Source organism: Eschscholzia californica, unplaced genomic scaffold (assembly GCF_041429995.1).
Source record: "Eschscholzia californica isolate CP2 unplaced genomic scaffold, dmEscCali1.0.p SCAF_1, whole genome shotgun sequence".
NCBI classification, from domain to species: domain Eukaryota; kingdom Viridiplantae; phylum Streptophyta; class Magnoliopsida; order Ranunculales; family Papaveraceae; genus Eschscholzia; species Eschscholzia californica.
In genome coordinates, this window is record NW_028238198.1 from 10,448,238 (window position 1) to 10,466,816 (window position 18,579).

The 18,579-nt window shown below is 37.8% G+C and overlaps 1 protein-coding gene and 1 long non-coding RNA gene across 7 annotated transcripts; both read left to right on the forward strand.

Annotated features, from left to right (window-relative positions):
- Window positions 1-10,241: 10,241 nt before the first annotated feature.
- On the forward strand, window positions 10,242-11,637 carry LOC147564016 (uncharacterized). The gene is made up of 2 exons (XR_015236737.1): window positions 10,242-10,462; window positions 11,271-11,637. It is a non-coding gene; the product is annotated as an uncharacterized LOC147564016 (long non-coding RNA).
- Window positions 11,638-14,471: 2,834 nt separating this feature from the next.
- On the forward strand, window positions 14,472-18,579 carry LOC147564017 (uncharacterized). 6 transcript variants are annotated; one of them, XM_086642819.1, is made up of 6 exons: window positions 14,472-14,669; window positions 15,159-15,291; window positions 15,378-15,887; window positions 16,387-16,882; window positions 16,971-17,052; window positions 18,109-18,579. In XM_086642819.1, the coding sequence occupies exons 1-6, from the start codon at window positions 14,637-14,639 to the stop codon at window positions 18,310-18,312; spliced, it is 1,458 nt and encodes a 485-aa protein (XP_086498945.1). In that variant the 5' UTR covers window positions 14,472-14,636; the 3' UTR covers window positions 18,313-18,579. The 6 variants fall into 6 exon arrangements, 3 of the variants coding, with proteins under 3 accessions (XP_086498945.1, XP_086498951.1, XP_086498955.1); XM_086642825.1 differs by having other exon boundaries at window positions 14,472-14,666; XR_015225879.1 differs by having other exon boundaries at window positions 14,488-14,666; window positions 16,971-17,548; window positions 17,646-18,579.

Genomic DNA, 18,579 nt, shown 5'->3' on the forward strand with positions numbered 1-18,579 from the left:
AAGGCTTGAAAATTTTAGGTAGCAAGAATATATCAAATCCCTCCCCCTAAAAAGTTTGCCTTCCAAGTTATCTATGAGTCTTTCAACTAAAAAAAAGGTTATCTATGAGTTGACTAAGTGGATCTCATGTCCATGACTCATGAATGTGATTGGTTGGGAACTTGGGTGTTTATTACTTGAACCAAAGGCATGGATGAGATTTTAATGAGAATTAGTGTGACATAGTGAATGAGGTGACCGGATTTAGAATAGGAAAATTCCGATGATGATCAACAAAATTTCGAGATATTTGAAGATAGTTTCGCATAATTAGGATATCTTTTGTAATTAGCTATTATAATAATTATTATTAAATAGGTATTGTCTACTTTTTAAAATTAGTTAAGAAACTTAAAAGAAAAATTAGGAAATTCTAATTTACTCTATAAATATAAATTGGATCATAGGATTTATTCATTCAGTTACGTCTGATTATTAGTTCAGCCATAACATATGAGATTAGACAAAAAAACGCGCTCAAAATGATGACAATATGAAGTTTAATCTTCTCAAAGTCAAGTTGCAATTCTCATAAGTTGGGCAGTAATTGAAGATGCGCCTATTCTCCTTGTAGGAATATCACAAGGAAATAAACAAAAGACTTTGACCTTTCTCTGGCTCAGCAATTCCACCGTGACAAGTTATAGTGTGCATACGAATTCAAACTAACAAAATCAAAACCAGAAATTGAGAAGCTGTCAAAATTTAAATTAATGCAAGAGAGAAATTCCGCCCCTCATCATTTCATGTAAATTTCATAAAACATACCACAAAACTTTGAGATCAATATTATTATTCTAAATAACCAGTTCAAACCACCCCAAAAAAACTCTCGACCTTACATACAAGTTAAAGGGCAGGACTTCGGGAATACTAAAAAAGTTTTTGGAGAAGAAAAATTAATTTAAAAAATCTATTAATTCTTTAGCCTAAAATGTACTAAGTTGTATATTGTCGCTACTAATCTTCATCTTCACTTTTCCTCCATTGCTTTTTTTTCTATCTCGAAGGTGTAGCAACAACTCACTACTTCCTCCATCGCTTTCTATTTAGTTACTGATCAAAGAATTGAGTCATTTTTATCCGAGTAATTAATCACCATAAAAGCCAATGACTTTTTGAATAACTAAGTTTACTCCCCTCCATAATAGATAAGACAATATTGTTGTTCCTCTGGTTATTAATCGATAAGTCGATTTCTCTCTGTCTTGGCTTGATTTAGACAGAGTTTCCTTTCTCTAACTTATAGAGAGATAGACAATTTAAAAAATAATGATTTATCAATATTCTTTCTTTCGGTTAATGTAGTCGAGGTGAGAATAGATTCTCTTTCCTTAAGACATTTTACACCCCCGTAACAGTACCAAACGTTAGGGTGAATGCCTTCGGGATACAACAACTAACCTTTCAGAATTTTAAGATGGTACTTCTATATTCTGAAAGCGGACGAACCTTTGTCAGTATTATGAGCTCTTGGACTAATGCGGATGATCTTCTAGATGCTTCGGAAATTCAAATTTCACTCGAAACTTCTTTCTTCCTTTTTCCAGATATTCTAGTCTAACCAGAACTTCTAGAAATACTTCCTTAATTAGATATTCTAAGCTAACCAGAACTTCTAATTGTTAGAAGGGAAGAGAAGAAAAGAATGAATTGAATTGATGAAAAATGAAGTGGGTTTGGTGGGTTTATATAGGAATTGAATAGGTGCATTTGCCTTTTGGGTTCAAAAGACATAGCTGTTCGAAACTAGGGACTTTAACTGAATATTAAGAGTCGGTTCATCTTGGGCCATCAGATCGAGCTTGAAAACGCGGACGGAACGCTGGCCGTCAGATGCGGTTCGCGCGTGCCCGAGAGATGCCCAACAGAGAAGAAGCTCGGCCGTTAGATGATGATCTGGTGGGATCCCGCGTCTTGCCCGACACGGGATTAGCGCGGACCGTTGGATCCGCGAGGATCCAACGCTTCTGCGCTCGGCCCGAAGCTATCCCGCCCACTCATCTGCGCGACCGTCGGATCTTGCAAAATCCCGCGCATTGAACGCCTACCGTCCAGATTAGGACGTGCGCGCTTCGCTTGAACGGTCCCTATTTTAACTTGTCCTCTTTGACGATTTAGTACCTATTTCAACCGATCTTCGTTCAAACTTTAACCTTGAATTTCTCATTCATCTGGAATCGGATTTGAGTGATTCTTGGCTCTAAATTGTAGAGCTCAACGACACGAACGCAATGGCGCGTTCCTTTTCTGAGTTTGACGAGTCGGCTCGAGCCAAAATAGGCTCCGATTCCAACAATCCCCCACATGAATGAAAATTTGAGGTTTTATGCTATGATATATGCAGACATACTATACTGACAGACTGACACTGACAGAGCTCATAAGCGGAACTTCGCTGCATCGGAAGAAGGTAGTCTTTCGACTTTGAACCTTTTCTAGTGAATAACTACAAGGTCTACAAGGACGGCAGTGAACTTTTCGTCTTGAACTGAGTCCTGGGAATTGTAATCCAAAATAGCTATCACACAGCTAATCCCTTACTTACTTAGGTTCTCGGTTGTGTTCATTTCGGCCCTGAACATTTCCGATTTCGTGTGTGCTTTAGAGAAGTCGGCCTAGACGACCTTCTCATAGAACCGGCATCAATTCACACACATATAGGTTATCCGCAATAAGGTATCCTGCTATACCTCACGTTAGAATCAAGTTCTAAGTTTTCAGATTCATTAAAAGCTTAACGCTTAACCTCTCAATGCAGGCAACACTGTTGTCATCCTAGGAATGGGTAAGAGATAGAAATCTCTTACAGTGTTACTGTCGAGTCAGGATATAGCTTCAGTTGCCCTTTGAACCTAGATCGTGGGATCTCCAGTCATCTACATTTACTTTAGGCGTTAGCCCCATTTCCCTTGATGATGCAACTACTAACTCTCTAAATAACCCTTTTGTAAATGGATCCGCTAGGTTATCTTTGGATCTTATATAATTTATAATTATGATCCCTTCAGAGAGAAGTTGCTTAACGGTATTATGTCTCCGACGAATGTGTCGAGACTTACCGTTGTACATCTTGCTTTGTGCCAGTGCAATCGCTGCTTGGTTATCGCAGTGTATGTTGATTGCAGGCACCGGCTTTGGCCATATTGGAATATCTTCAAGGAATTGTCGCAGCCATTCTGCTTCTTCCCCTGCTTTATCTAGAGCAATGAATTCTGAATCCATTGTCGATCGAGCAATGCACGTTTGCTTTGAAAATTTCCAAGATATGGCAGCCCCTCCCAGTGTAAACACATATCCACTGGTTGACTTAGTGTCGTCGGTATCTGATATCCAATTTGCATCTGCATATCCCTCTAAGGCTGCGGGATATGTGGTATAATGGAGTCCGTACTCCTTCGTCTTTCTTAGATACCGTAACACTCTCGTTATGGCGTTCCAATGTGTGTTATTCGGGTTACTCGTAAATCTACTTAGCTTACTGACTGAGTAGCCTATGTCTGGTCGAGTACAGTTTATTAGGTACATCAGACTTCCAATAATCCGAGAGTACTCTAATTGTCTTACTGCGTTCCCTGTATTCTTCATTAAGTGAATACTTGGATCTATCGGAGTATTCGCCATTTTTAGGTCATCTTTGCTGAATTTTTCTAAGATTTTCTCAACGTAATGCGTTTGAGATAAACTTATCCCTTCAGCCGTCTTGGAAACCTTAATTCCAAGAATGACCTCCGCTTTCCCTAAATCTTTCATGTCGAAAGTTTTCGAAAGCATCTTTTTAGTTGTATTAATGACATCTAAATTATTTCCCATAATTAGCATGTCATCTACATACAAACATAGAATAACACATCCTTTCGCAGTTACCTTTGTATAGACACATTTATCACATTCGTTGGTCTTGAATCCGTTTGATAATAATGTGTCATCAAACTTTAAGTGCCACTGCTTTGGAGCTTGCTTTAGCCCATATAGTGATTTCACTAACCTACACACTTTCTTTTCTTGACCCGGAGCTATGAACCCTTCTGGTTGACTCATATATATCTCTTCTTCGAGTTGTCCGTTTAAGAAAGCGGTTTTCACATCCATCTGATGAATTTCCAGATTATATAAGGATGTTATAGCTACTAACACTCTTATTGAGGTGATTCGACAAACTGGAGAATAGGTGTCGAAGTAATCTAACCCTTCTTTTTGTCGGAATCCCTTTGCGACAAGTCTTGCTTTATACTTGTCTATAGATCCATCTGTTTTCAATTTTCTTTTGAAAATCCATTTGCAGCCTAGAGGCTTGCAACCCGGTGGGAGGTCTACTAGCTCCCATGTATGATTTTGCATGATGGATTCTATTTCACTATTAACAGCTTCTTTCCAGAATGGAGCTTCTGGAGTAGCCATTGCTTCTGTGAAAGTTTGAGGTTCATTTTCTACCATATAGGTTAGAAAATCTGGACCAAATGTCTTAGCTTTCTTTGTCCTTTTGCCTCTTCGAGGTTCGAGTGTTGTTTCCTCGATTTCCATATCATCTTCTTTAGATGTTTCTAGATTTTCCTCTTCCTCATCTCTTACACGTTTTCTACTTTCAGATGAGACTTCTGAATTCTGTTTGGAAGGAAAGATGTGTTCAAAGAACTTAGCATCTCTTGATTCCAGAATGGTGTTTACGTGTATATCTTCAATTTCAGACTTCTGTACTAGAAATCTATAGGCGCCACTATTTATTGCGGGCCCTATGTATACACAGTCCACAGTTTTAGGTCCTATCTTGACCCGTTTAGGAGGAGGAACTAATACCTTCGCCAGGCACCCCCACACTTTCGTGTATTTAAAAGATGGCATCCTTCCTTTCCATAATTCATATGGAATTTTACCGGTTTTTTTATGGGGTAACTTATTTAATAAGTGATTCGCCGATAATATCGCCTCCCCCCACAAATTCTGAGGTAAACCAGAACTAATTAAGAAAGCGTTCATCATTTCTTTTAATGTTCTGTTTTTCCGCTCTGCTACACCGTTTTGTTGAGGTGTATAAGGAGCCGTCGTTAGGGATATTTAGCGTTTGGGTCAAGGATAAGTACTGGTTTTAGTGTTTAGGTCACAAGTTTGTCCGTTATAGGGTCTGGGTCACGGACTAACCATTGACCACGTTGACTAATGACGCAGTTAACTAGCGTCATTAGTCAACGGGTCAATGGTTAGTCCGTGACCCAGACCCTAAAGTCGGTACTTATCCTTGGCCCAAACACTAAATAGCGTTGCTGTGAGCCGTTCCAAAGACAGAAATAAATTTGAACGCATTAAAATCAGAAAAAGGATTTGAACATCAATTCTTTCAGGTCTTAAAATTGATCGATGGATCAATTTGGTCTTTGTTGTTCATAGTAATCACCATGATTCTTTCTTCAACCAAGTAGAGAAAATTTCGTCCATGAAATTCAAAATTCCTGATAAACTTATAGATGTTGATTTCTCATTCAAATATAGATCTAAATCTTTAATAAAAATAACTAATCGTTTTGTTGTTTGAAGAAGAAGCATTTTTAGGTCAGAATCATCAGTAACATTTGATATATTTATATCGTAGATATCGTAGTTCTGGAATTTAGCCATGGCGGAAACGAATGATGATTTTTCAATTTATGGAAGACCGAAGAAGATAGCTTTGTTTCCAAACAAGACGTAATCGATGATAAAATTGTTTTAATTTAATAAAAGATTCTAGATCTGATTTTACCTTGTTTTTTTAGATGTGAATCCATGACAATTGTATCGAAAGTTGTTAGATGAGTAAATGAACAGATCTTCACATTGTATTATGAAAAGGGGGGAAAAGCTAGGGTTTTCTGAAGTTAGGGGTTTTCCAGGGTTCTTGAGAGTTAGGGTTTCAGAGAGCTTGAAAAGAGGGAAAGAGAGAGAGAGATGACCGGCAAAAGCTTGGCCGACCGGCCAATGCTTACGCCGACACGGGAAGAAGGAGTTGAGCTCGGCTCATGGAAGGTGGCAGCAGCTTGGAGGTTCATGGAAGCACCCTCGAGTTTGGGATTTCAAGGGACTAACTCGGTTTTCATGGCAGCAACAAATGGGACTTAGAACGGCTCACATCAGCTCGTGTTTAGTGTTTGGGTCAAGGATAAATACTGGCTTTAGGGTCTGGGTCACGGACTAACCATTGACCATGTTGACTAATGACGGTAGTTAGCTATCGTCATTAGTCAAGGGGTCAACTATTAGTCCGTGACCCAGACCCTATAACGGACAAACTTGTGACCTAAACACTAAAATCGGTACTTATCCTTGACCCAAACACTAAATATCCCTTTGATGAACTATGCCATTCTTCGCACATATCTCGGCGAAAGGAGATTCATACTCTCCACCTCGATCGCTTCTCAAAGTCTTAATCTTTTTATTAAGTTGAGTTTCCACTTCGGTTTTATAAAGCTCGAACTTATCGATTGCTTCATCCTTACTCCTTAGTAAGTAAACATAACAAAACCGAGTGGAGTCATCGATAAAGGTGATGAAGTACTTTTTACCACCTCTGGTTTGAACCATCTTTAAGTCACAGAGATCACTGTGAATTAAGTCTAGAGGTTCTGTGTCTCGTTCTATTGATTTGAACGATGTCTTAGTCATCTTTGATTCTACACATGTTTGGCATGTTCGTTTTGAATCAATTTCGACTTTCGGAATTAACTCTAAGTTCATTAATTTCTTTAATGACTTGTTATTCACATGTCCTAGTCTTTCATGCCAAATATTAAAGGACTCAGCAATATAAACGAAATTATTAATTTTATTAATAATAAACGCCTTTGGCGTTACAGAGGTTACATTTAGTTTAAATAACCCCCCACATAAGTAGCCCTTCCCAACATACATCCCATTCTTAGACAAGACGAAGTTGTTTGACTCAAAGACTAGTTTGAACCCATTCTTACTTAGAAGAGAACCAGAAACCAGATTCTTACGGATATCTGGAGCATGGAGTACATCGTTCAAAGTTACTTCCTTTCCTGAAGTGAACTTTAGTATGATCTTCCCTTTTCCTCTGACCCGGGTGGTTGAGTCGTTTCCCATGAACAGGGTTTCTCCTTCACCTACTTCGTTATAAGAAGAGAAGAGGCTTTTGTCACCACAAATGTGACGAGTTGCTCCGGTGTCGACCCACCACTCTCTCTGGTTGTTAACCAGGTTAACTTCAGATACCACTGCACAGAGGTTCAAGTTCTGAAGTTTCTCAGTCACTTCTTCGGCTTCAGTAATCATAGCACATAGATTCTGAGTTTCGGTATCTTCTACCAGCGAGGCTTGGTCATTCGCCTTCTTATGTCTTTTGACGGTTTTGGAACGACAATCCTTAGCCAGATGGCCTCGTTTGCCACAGTTGTAACATTGGCCGAACCTGGTCTTTTTCTTCGTCTTTCCTCCGTCTTTAGACGGATGCTTACGCTTCTTACTTGGACCGGTCTCTACGACGTTCACATTCGAGAGTTTTTCAGAGTTCTTCTCGGCAATGCAACTGTCCTCTTCGATTCGAAGCTTTAGGATGAGTTCTTCAAGGCTCATATCCTTATTCTTATGGCGGAGATAATTTTTGAAGTCTTTCCACCCCGTGGGTAATTTTTCAATCAGAGCTCGGACCTGGAAAGGTTCATTCGTTATCATGTTCTCTTCCTGTAGTTCCTGTAGGAGACTCTGCCGTTCTTGGACTTGGGTCATAACTGGTTTTGAATCAGTCATCTTGTAGTCCAAGAATCGTCCTACGATGAACTTTTTGACACCCGCCTTTTCAGTTTTATACTTATTGATAAGGGTGTCCCACAGTTGTTTAGATGTTTATATAACCGAATATAGATTATAGAGTCCGTCATCTAAACTGTTCAGGATATAGTTCTTGCACAAAAAGTCTTCTTGTTTCCATGCATCTATTTCAGCGGTTCGTTGCGCCTCATCCTCTATTTCTGCATGGGCGGGTCTCTCTTCGGTTAAGTATTTAACCAGACCCAATGTCGTTAGGTAGAACATCATCTTCAACTTCCATCGGTTGAAGTCAGTTCCCTTGAACTTCTCTGGTTTTTCCCCATTGTTGGTGTTAGGCAGAATAACTCGTAGAGTAGTTCTTGTTCGTGCCATTTCGTTTTCTGAAACACCCCAAAAGTAAACCAAATTAATATCTTATAACCAGAGAAATAATCGTTATAAAATGTCTTAAGATTGTTGTTCCTCTGGTTATTAATCGATAAGTCGATTTCTCTCTGTCTTGGCTTGATTTAGACAAAGTTTCCTTTCTCTAACTTATAGAGAGATAGACAATTAAAGAATAATGATTTATCAATATTCTTTCTTTCGGTTAATGTAGTCGAGGCGAGAATAGATTCTCTTTCCTTAAGACATTTTACACCCCCGTAACAGTACCAAACGTTAAGGTGAATGCCTTCGGGATACAACGACTAACCTTTCAGAATTTTAAGATGGTACTTCTATATTCTGAAAGCGGACGAACCTTTGTCAGTATTATGAGCTCTTGGACTAATGCGGATGATCTTCTAGATGCTTCGGAAATTCAAATTTCACTCGAAACTTCTTTCTTCCTTTTTCCAGATATTCTAGTCTAACCAGAACTTCTAGAAATACTTTCTTAATTAGATATTCTAGGCTAACCAGAACTTCTAATTGTTAGAAGGGAAGAGAAGAAGAGAATGAATTGAATTGATGAAAAATAAAGTGGGTTTGGTGGGTTTATATAGGAATTGAATAGGTGCATTTGCCTTTTGGGTTCAAAAGACATAGCTGTTCGAAACTAGGGACTTTAACTGAATATTAAGAGTCGGTTCATCTTGGGCCATCAGATCGAGCTTGAAAACGCGGACGGAACGCTGGCCGTCAGATGCGGTTCGCGCGTGCCCGAGAGATGCCCAACAGAGAAGAAGCTCGGCCGTTAGATGATGATCTGGTGGGATCCCGCGTCTTGCCCGACACGGGATTAGCGCGGACCGTTGGATCCGCGAGGATCCAACGCTTCTGCGCTCGGCCCGAAGCTATCCCGCCCACTCATCTGCGCGACCGTCGGATCTTGCAAAATCCCGCGCATTGAACGCCTACCGTCCAGATTAGGACGTGCGTGCTTCGCTTGAACGGTCCCTATTTTAACTTGTCCTCTTTGACGATTTAGTACCTATTTCAACCGATCTTCGTTCAAACTTTAACCTTGAATTTCTCATTCATCCGGAATCGGATTTGAGTAATTCTTGGCTCTAAATTGTAGAGCTCGACGAGACGAACGCAATGGAGCGTTCCGTTTCTGAGTTTGACGAGTCGGCTCGAGCCAAATTAGGCTCCGATTCCAACAAATATTTGACGTGTGGAAAAAAATATGACTACCGAGAATAATCGGGTAATGTGATTTTAGTGATTGTAACATATTACTTTAGAGTTGGGTTTAGTCAAAAATATGGTTCGTATAGACTTATTTTGTCCGCATTCTTTCAAGTCAAACATAACTCTACTATTTTGCCAAAAAAGAAAGTTCGAGGATGTAAACTCTATCACCAACTAGTGTTGAGAGGGTAAAGTCAAAATTTTTTTTTTTGATGAAAATTTTACTTTGATGTGTACTTGAATGGTATTTATTCTTATAACTAAAAAGGAAAATGGGACATACTTCGTTTCTCATAAAAACGTTGTTACATTCATGGGCGGAGGTACTTGGAGACCATCCCTGGCTGCAGCCAGGGATGGTTTCCCAAATATCTCAAAGATGATAATCAGTAAGTAACATGCCACCAGGGATGCTTTTATCATGTATACGAAAGATGATATCATGAAGTAATGAATAGCTTAGTGGTGAAGCAGTTACCTCACACACATAAGGTCTTAAGTTCACATCTCACCTTTTCATCAAAAAAAAAAAAAATTCACGTCTCACCCCCAATTTTAATTTCAAAAATGATAGGGGAACCGACACTTTGGGCAGACCCTGGGCAGATGCTGACATGGCGTAGCCACGCCAGCCAACTTGCCCAGCTGGTCTGCGTTTTTTTGTTTCCTACATATTTTTACAGTTCAGTCCCTCTTTTTTGAAGTCTTACATCTCACCCCCTTTAGTAGGAATTAATCTGGACCTTTGAGTTGATCAACGGTTCAGATGTGAATCACCCAAAACCCCTAAATTTTGGACAGTTGAACCCAAAGGTCTCTCTTCTTCCTCTTTTCATCGATAAAAACCAGTTTTTCCCAAAACCACCATTACAACTTAGGTTTTCAAATCTCTTTTACAGATCGATATCTAGAGAGAGGTGACCGAAGGTTTCAAAACGAGGATCTTGAGGGCGCTCGAAGGTTTCTTCACTTCATCTCACTAACCAAATCAAGCCATCTTGATGAATAACCACACCACTGAAATTTTAGTGAAATGCTGGTTTGTTACTTTAGGGATTCAAATCGAGCAATCTTGAGTATATTGTATTAATGCTTCAAGCTATGAATTTTTTTATTACTTCAGGGTTTTTGTTTAATCCTTATTTAGGTTTGTTATAGACTTATGTGTGGCTGGAATTTTGTTGCTTGTTTACCAGTAAGGAACTCAATACTCTTTTCCTAAGAAGTAGTTGTGCCATAAAATATACTACTGTTTACTGTAGTCTTACAGAATCTTATAGGATTAGGTTAATTTTTGCTCAAATTATAGGTTTTTGTATGCTCCATTGCTTAGATTAGTGTTTTTGTTATAATTATACAATTCATACCCTTCTTAGATTACTGTTCAACTAAATTTTGAATGCAAGAAGTTCTCAAGTATTATTGGTTTTATCTTCTCAGCCCAACTATGGATCTTCTTAGTGACAAGGATCGATGAGCTTCAATCTTCATATCTCTTCATTGTTCATTATCCATTTAGTTATAGCAAAACATATGAAATGGTTGGTATATAGTTTACATTGATTGACATTGTCGATAACACTATTGTATGAGCTTGTTTTTTTTTGTTGAACTTATTGTATGAGCTTGTTGATATTGCTATGACAAAGAATGAATGATAGATGGAAGGAAAAGATAATTTGTTTGTGGTGAAGCTTTTGAAGTTATTTCTTGCGAAAACAAGCAAGAATTTGGATTGATGGTTTGTCAAGTGTCTGAATGCAGTATACTTTTTCTTTTCCTTCTTTACATAAATATGTTACTCTTTTTTTATCATCCTTTGAATATAATAGTGATGTTTTGTGTAGAGATGTAACGTCGAGATATTGATGAGCTACCTACTTATAATTATGAACTTTTGAAAGAAGCTTCTACAAGCGAAGATGACGTAATCACACTCACCTCGGAAAAAAATGGCCAAGTTTGAGTTGGAACCTCTGAAGGCATTGATGTATCCGAAAATACGATGTGATTACTTCAAGACACAATTTAAAAAAATTGCCGAGATGAAGTAAAAAATGCATAAACAATAAATTTGTTAGTTTAGTAGTTTAAAAGTTAGTGTTATGTAATATCAGTTTAGTAGTTTAAAAAATAGTGTTATGTAATAGCAGACTCATGTTATGTACTGTAATGTTCATGGTTGTATAATTTTAATTGTCTTTCTACTTAAAACTGCAGGTTAAGTAATATCTGATTACATGTATTATAGTGGACATGTAATTTGTCATTAGTAAGCCAATGCAAGAGAAATAGATGCTCTTAACGATTCCTTGGTAGAGGATCTGTAAACCAATGCAAGAGGCATTGATGCACACCAAGCACTTGGACACAACTCCTTGCACCACTGAGTTAAGAAGAGAGATCTTGGGGTTCAACAGTCCAGAATTTAGAGATTTTGGGTGATTCACATCTGGACTGTTGATCAACTTAAAGGTCCAGATTAATTCCTACGAAAAGGGGTGAAAATGTAAGACTTCAAAAAAGGGGGGGGCTGAACTGTAAAAAAAACGCAAGAAACCAAATACACATAGCAGCTTAGCAAATTGGCTGATGTGGCTACGCCACGTCAGCCATCTGCCCAAAGTGTCGGTTCCCCTATCATTTTTGTTTTAATTTTTTTTTTTTTTTTAATATGGAAAGTGTTTCTACACTTATAACAAATTGTTTTACTAGTTCTATTATTTCAAGTAATATTAATGGTGATTTGCGTCTGGAGTTTCAATTCTCACAAGATACAATTTTCAGTTTTGTTCCTGCTGCATTGGTTCTTTTACGCTTTAATCAAAACTATATGCCGTCAATGAAATAAGATTGTACTACATTTACCATGGATCCGTAAAGATGACAAAATAACATTAACGATAATCTCTGCCGTTTCAATCATTGTTAAAAAATTCATTATTCTTACGGTTAATAAAAATTTTAGCGTTCAATTATCGAATGACTTTTGGCGAAAAATATTAAGATACATGCTCGTTAATTAACTTAGTTAACCAATTGTAAGTACACTAAACTTACGTCTTCCAAACAAGAGATCCACGAAAACAAAAAGTTTCTTTTAACCATTTGTTTTATAGTAACTTTAGTCTAGTCAGGTGTGATTTCAAATCCTGACTCCGTGCATGATTACATTGCCGATTAGATCTCATACTTAATTTTTGATCAACTAAATAGTAAGTATTTCTTAGATGATAAAGTGTAGGGGTGGGGGAAATGCCCAAAAACCCGATATCCGACACGTTCACCTGATTCGAACGAGATCCGTGGACACGTGAGCCCAATTGGTTGTACCCCGGGCAGCTACATGTTAGTGAGCGGGTTTGAGTAAATTACTCCACCCAACCATCTGCACGAGCCCAAACCCAACCCAATGGATATGCCCCGTGGGTGCCTATAAAATCATCTTCTTACAACACTAAATCAGGGAGTTAATGGTATCTATTCGATGAGATTTAATGAAGTGAACTAGTTCAACAAAAAAGAAATTGAAGTGAACTTTAGTGTAATTTATACCAAAATTATTTGTTTTTAACAAAGAAAACTAGTTCAGTTATTTTGAATAAATTAATTTGAGAATGAATTAACAGATCATGTTCAGATTTTGTTTAATGGGGGCCAGGTCGAGCCGATCAAACCCCACATGGATGAGACAGTAGGGTCAGGAGTTTTTTGCATGGAAGACATTGACAGAGTACAACAATGCTTCTACTATTATCTTATTATTATTTGATTTAAAATAAGACTAATAATACTGAGTAATTAATAATTTGGTCAAAGTTTGGTCATTGAAGCGGCAAAAGCAAAGTTGGTCAGATTTGAAGCTCCTCCCGCCGTTCCAACACTCTAATTATTTGTGTGGGTCCCTCCCTCCTCCCTCATCTTCAATGTGTTTGATCACCTATTCACCTCTCTCTCTCTCTCACAAAATGGATGTTCTTTCTTGCCCCAAAGATTCCCTCTTTGACCAACCACCACCTCATTAAAAATGTTAGTTTAAGGGATTTTTGATTCTTTGCTGTTCAAAGTTACTACTAGAAAACTACAAACCTAGAGACATACATGTTAGCATTTACTAACAAATGCATTTATCAACTCCTATTTTATCCCAAAATTAGATTTGTTTATCGTCTCATCGATCTTTCTCCATCGTTAAAACTTGCTTTCACAAAAGATCAACTTCATGTTATCTACCCACTTGAATTACTATGGAGTGAATAAATTTTCTTTTAAGTTTTGGAGTTTGTTTAACAAATGCGACTTCAATGTAAGCAATTTTAAGAAAGAGGTTTGGATATCTATCTCAAATATTTCTTTGTCTAATATCTAATTTACCTTAATTTTGGGCTGATTTTTAGATTAGCCCATCCCCCATCTTACCATGTTTAACTTTTTAACCAACCACTTTTAGGTCGGATATTTCCACCCAACGTGAACTTGATTTTCCCCTTGTTTTTTTTTGGACTCATGTTTTTTTTGAAGGATCACTCCGTCACATAACATATATCACAGTTACATCCAAGTTTTGAATAAGAAACGTCGTGTCTTATGTCTTAGTTGCTTTGAAAGATTGAATAAATTCTTAACAAATTATATGTTAATCCAAAGAACATAGAAATTGATCGTGAAGGTGACCCTAAAAGGTATGTATTTACTTTATTTATACATACAAAGTCGACTTGAATGAAAGCGCAACCCGAACCCACACCACAACCTCTTAGATTGTGGAGAGATAAACATTTGAACCACAACACTAAACCTAACAAGACCAAGTCATTTGAAAGAATTTGGGTGTAAATATCCTATCTATAAAACTTATCTACTGGTAAACGTTAACCAAACATTCCTAAAGTGGGATATGAAGATGTAAATTATTAGTCTCCCAACGAAGTACTACTTTATATCAATGTACTCCCAAGTTCCAACGGTTAAAAACATCAGTGGCATTTCCGTTAATAACATCAGTAACAAGGGGTAATATTAATCTGAATCATGAGTAAAATACACTCAGTCACAGTAGTAGCTGCTAATTTGGTTGACATGAACCAGTCATGGACGAAATAAGCAGCAGCTACTGTCAACTCACACACTCACCGAGCTCATGAGTTTTAGAGAGAGAAACTAGAGTGAAAGAGAGAGAGAGAGAGAAGTTGCTTGTGGTGAAAGAAACCTAAATGGATTACGAAAGGATCGAAAAACCTCAGGTAGTAGGTATTTTAAAGATTACTATTATGTTATTATTCGATTTCTTTCTTCCTTACCTTTTGGCTCTCTTTGCCTTTCTCTTTTCCCAATGATTTATCGAAGAAGAAGATCACAACAATTTCAAGATCTCTTTATGATTTCGATAATATGAAACTTAAACTGGTTTAGTATTTGATCTGTCAAAGTCGTCTTCCTTTGGAAGTTTCTATTAATAGAGTAGTAGTCAATTTCAGACTCTAATTTGGATGTTTCACAGTTTCGAAACCCTAAATTAGACTTCATCATCAAGTGTTAGTGTCGTTGTTTTATCTGTAAGAATCAGTTAGTATCTTTTATTGTTTTGATATCTTTTAGAAATTGAGTTTCTCGAGTTTTGAGCTGAAATTTTAGGTGTTTCATGGCAGAAATGCTTTATGCTTCTTAAAATCTCTCTCTGTCTCTTGCTCTCTCTTGATGACTTGTGTTTGTGTTGGATTGTTTTTACTTCTCAGGGTGGTGGATTTTCTCCAGCTAGGTTAAGAAGTATGCTTTTAGGAATCGAGAAGAAGAGGAAGGAAGAAGAAGAAGAAGAAGTGGAATCAAAGTATTCTCTAAGATCTGAACTCAGTGAGATCGACAATCGAGGTAAGAGATTCGCTTCTCGTCTTCTAGTTTGATTTAGGATGACTATTAAGAGCCCTAATTTTCAATTAAAATGTAAATGTCCTTAGGTTTAAGCACTTCTGAGAGTTGCAAGGATGTAGATATGGTAAGCGAATTTCCTGGATGCTCGAATTCCTCGGTTGTGATGGAAACTTTAGCCTCTGATATGACAACTGATCGTCGAACAAAAGAACAAAAAAATATTGTTAATTCAAGAATTAGATCTCACAAAGATGGTTCTTTAGATTATGATAGTGGTGGGTATGATAGTGCCAGTATACCATCATCTGCTTTTGAGTTTCAGAAAGCAGAGAGAGCACCACATAGAGTTCCATTCTCATCATTATCCAAACCGGCACCTTCCAAATGGGACGATGCCCAGAAATGGATCGCGAGTCCTACGTCAAACCGGACTAAGACGGGGCAATCTCAAGGTCAACCAGTTGGTTCGCGGAAAACAGGCCTCCTTGGGTATGTAAGTCGGCAGACGACAATTAAGGTTGTAACTGAAGTTCCAGAGCAGAAATCAGTTACTTTTGAAGAAGCAGATACTAAGCGAATAGATCCAAACCAACAAGGTGAGAAATTGAATTTGAAATTTAGTTATTTTGGCAGTTGAACCATTTCTTTGACCGTTTGTGTGTCAAGTCGAGACTAGTCTTGCCTTCAGATTTATATTCCCCTAGACTAACATGTTGTGTGATCCTTCTGAATGGCGCGATCTCCGCATTCTGTTATAGTTTTATAAGACAAGTTTCTTTATTTTTACGTTTAAGTATTGGGCATTACGATATTGTGGGTGCAAGTCTTTACTTTTATTTTCTCCAAAGTTAGATTTCTCGAGTCCTGGAGTGATGGATAGTAATTTATTTTGTTAATGTGGATATTATCTGTGGCGTAGTATATATTACGTTAATTGTGGGGCTCAACTTATAGCTGATAATGTGGCAGTTATTTTATTTTGAATGAGTTGATTGTTGTTATCTCTTATAATGCTCCATAGATCCTTTTATGAAGTACTGATGTTTGTTCAGCACCAACATCAAGCTGAGCGTATATTTTGGTAAATTTGTGCAGTAAGTCTTAGCCGGCATGATTCATCTGTATCACTACAAAGTGCTACAGCATTCATTCCACCTCCATCAACAGTTAGATCTGTGTCTATGAGGGATATGGGTACGGAGATGACGCCAATTGCTAGTCAGGAACCATCCAGGACTGGAACCCCTGTTAGAGCAACAACACCAATACGAAGTCCCAATTCGTCAAGACCAACAACTCCCGGAAGGGATACACGTGTTACATCTTCTGTCGAAATAGCCGATGGGCAGCTAGATCCTAACAAAAAGGAGTTGTCTGAGAAAGAATTACAGAAGAAAACCAGGAGAGAAATAGTAGCACTTGGAGCTCAGCTTGGTAAGATGAATATTGCTGCCTGGGCAAGCAAAGAAGATGAAGACAAGGATGCGTCGACTTCACGTAGGAATGTTTCAGATGATCAAGTTGCTAAAAGTGTTATTGATACCCGTGCAGCAGCTTGGGAAGAGGCAGAGAAAGCTAAATATATGGCCAGGTGACTTCCATTTGGAGTTTTCTCTTCTTTTATTTGTACTCCATATCTTGCAGAAACTTGTAACTGATGGTGGATATTTTTTATTCAGATATAAGCGTGAAGAAATCAAAATAGAAGTGTGGGAAAATCACCAAAAAGCAGAGACAGAAGCTGAAATGAGAAAAATTGAGGTATTATTGCACTTTCACTACTTATTGAAGTGTGGGTGCTCCAACCACTACATCGTGTGCACAACCTTAATTTGAAAAAGATTTACACGATTTGTGTGCATTGACCATATTATACTTAGTTTCTTTTAAGTTTCAACTTGCATTGACCATATTGATTTGTAGCCCATAGCACCATAGGACAAGTTTCTCCTCAGATCTACTCCGCTCGAGCAACTAATCTTATTCTTTCTTGGATCTTGTTTGTCAGATTGAAAAAAGATCAATAAATTTCTCTGTTCTCCTAATTTCTACGTATATTAAACTATTACAGTACCATATATAATTTGTATTTATTGCTTTTTTTCAGTCTTTTATCTCCATCACTAGTAAGTGTTGTGACATTAGCTTCTAAGGTTGTAGTTTCTCTATTATGTAGTCCGAGTTGTGGTGTTGTTGCAGTTTGGATTTTGGTCAACACTTCCAAGAAATGGTCGGGTAGTTCAATTTTTATCCTAGCGTTTGTGTGCGTTAGATAGAGTGGTCCTGATTAGTATGTTAGATTCTAGGGATAGTGGTCCTGATTAGTATGTTAGATTCTAAGACTTCCCATTGAGTGTGAAGTGCGACTTTTACTCAATTGCGTTTCTTGAAAAAATGACAGATCCTAGACTTTTTATCCAGATTCCTGAATTCTCGTTTTCTTGAGCCATGATCTGATGAGATCTTGCTCAGACATCGGACATGAGCTCGAGCTAATACGCCGTATATCTTTTGAGGATATGCTAAAATGGTACCGACTTCCTGCCGTATCACACGGAGATCTACTATTTTGGAACTCAAGCTAATTAAGTCCTTTCCCATCCCTTCCTTTGTTTCCATTTTGTATGATTGTATCTAAAGAGTAATAGGTGCTATGCTAGAAATCTAAGGTAGTCTGTCCTCTTCATAATATATAAAGGTTGTCTATTCTAATCTATAAGCAATCTTAGCATTTGAAAAATAACTTATGACTATCGATTTCTAATCAATCATAAAACTCACCATGTATTAATTGCGATAAATGGTTATATGGATCAGGTTGAAGTAGAAAGAATGAGAGCAGAAGCTCATGAGAAGCTAATGAACAAGCTAGCAGCAACAAGACATAAAGCTGAAGAAAAGCGAGCAATTGCGGAAGCCAGGAAAAACAGTCGAGGCGTAAAAACTGAACAACAAGCAGATTACATACGAAAAACTGGTCGTATACCTTCTTCATTTTCCTGCTGGGGTTGGTGTTCTTGAAATCGGATTTGTTTTGACTTGAACCTCCCTTCGATAATTCACAAGTCCCGATCGGTATGTTTCCTCATTCTGGTCTTACCGATGCATGAAGTGAAATCAGGTTTCTTATTGCAATTTTGTCCGCTTCATCCTGATTTAGTCTGCCCCGTTACCATCAATGTACAGGAGTCGTGACACTTTTTCCGAACCTGCAATGTAAAGAGTGATCTTAACAATCGTGATTACTGAGTTGATTCATGACATATATCATATTAACATTTTAAGGCA

What these genes read in the sequence shown, in the direction of transcription:
- LOC147564017 (XM_086642819.1), top strand. Translation starts at nt 14,637, where the DNA reads ATGGATTACGAAAGGATCGAAAAACCTCAGGTA. An exon ending in AATAGATCCAAACCAACAAG is followed by an intron (nt 15,888 to 16,386) that starts GTGAGAAATTGA and finishes AAATTTGTGCAG; the next exon opens with TAAGTCTTAGCCGGCATGAT. An exon ending in CTGAAATGAGAAAAATTGAG is followed by an intron (nt 17,053 to 18,108) that starts GTATTATTGCAC and finishes TATATGGATCAG; the next exon opens with GTTGAAGTAGAAAGAATGAG.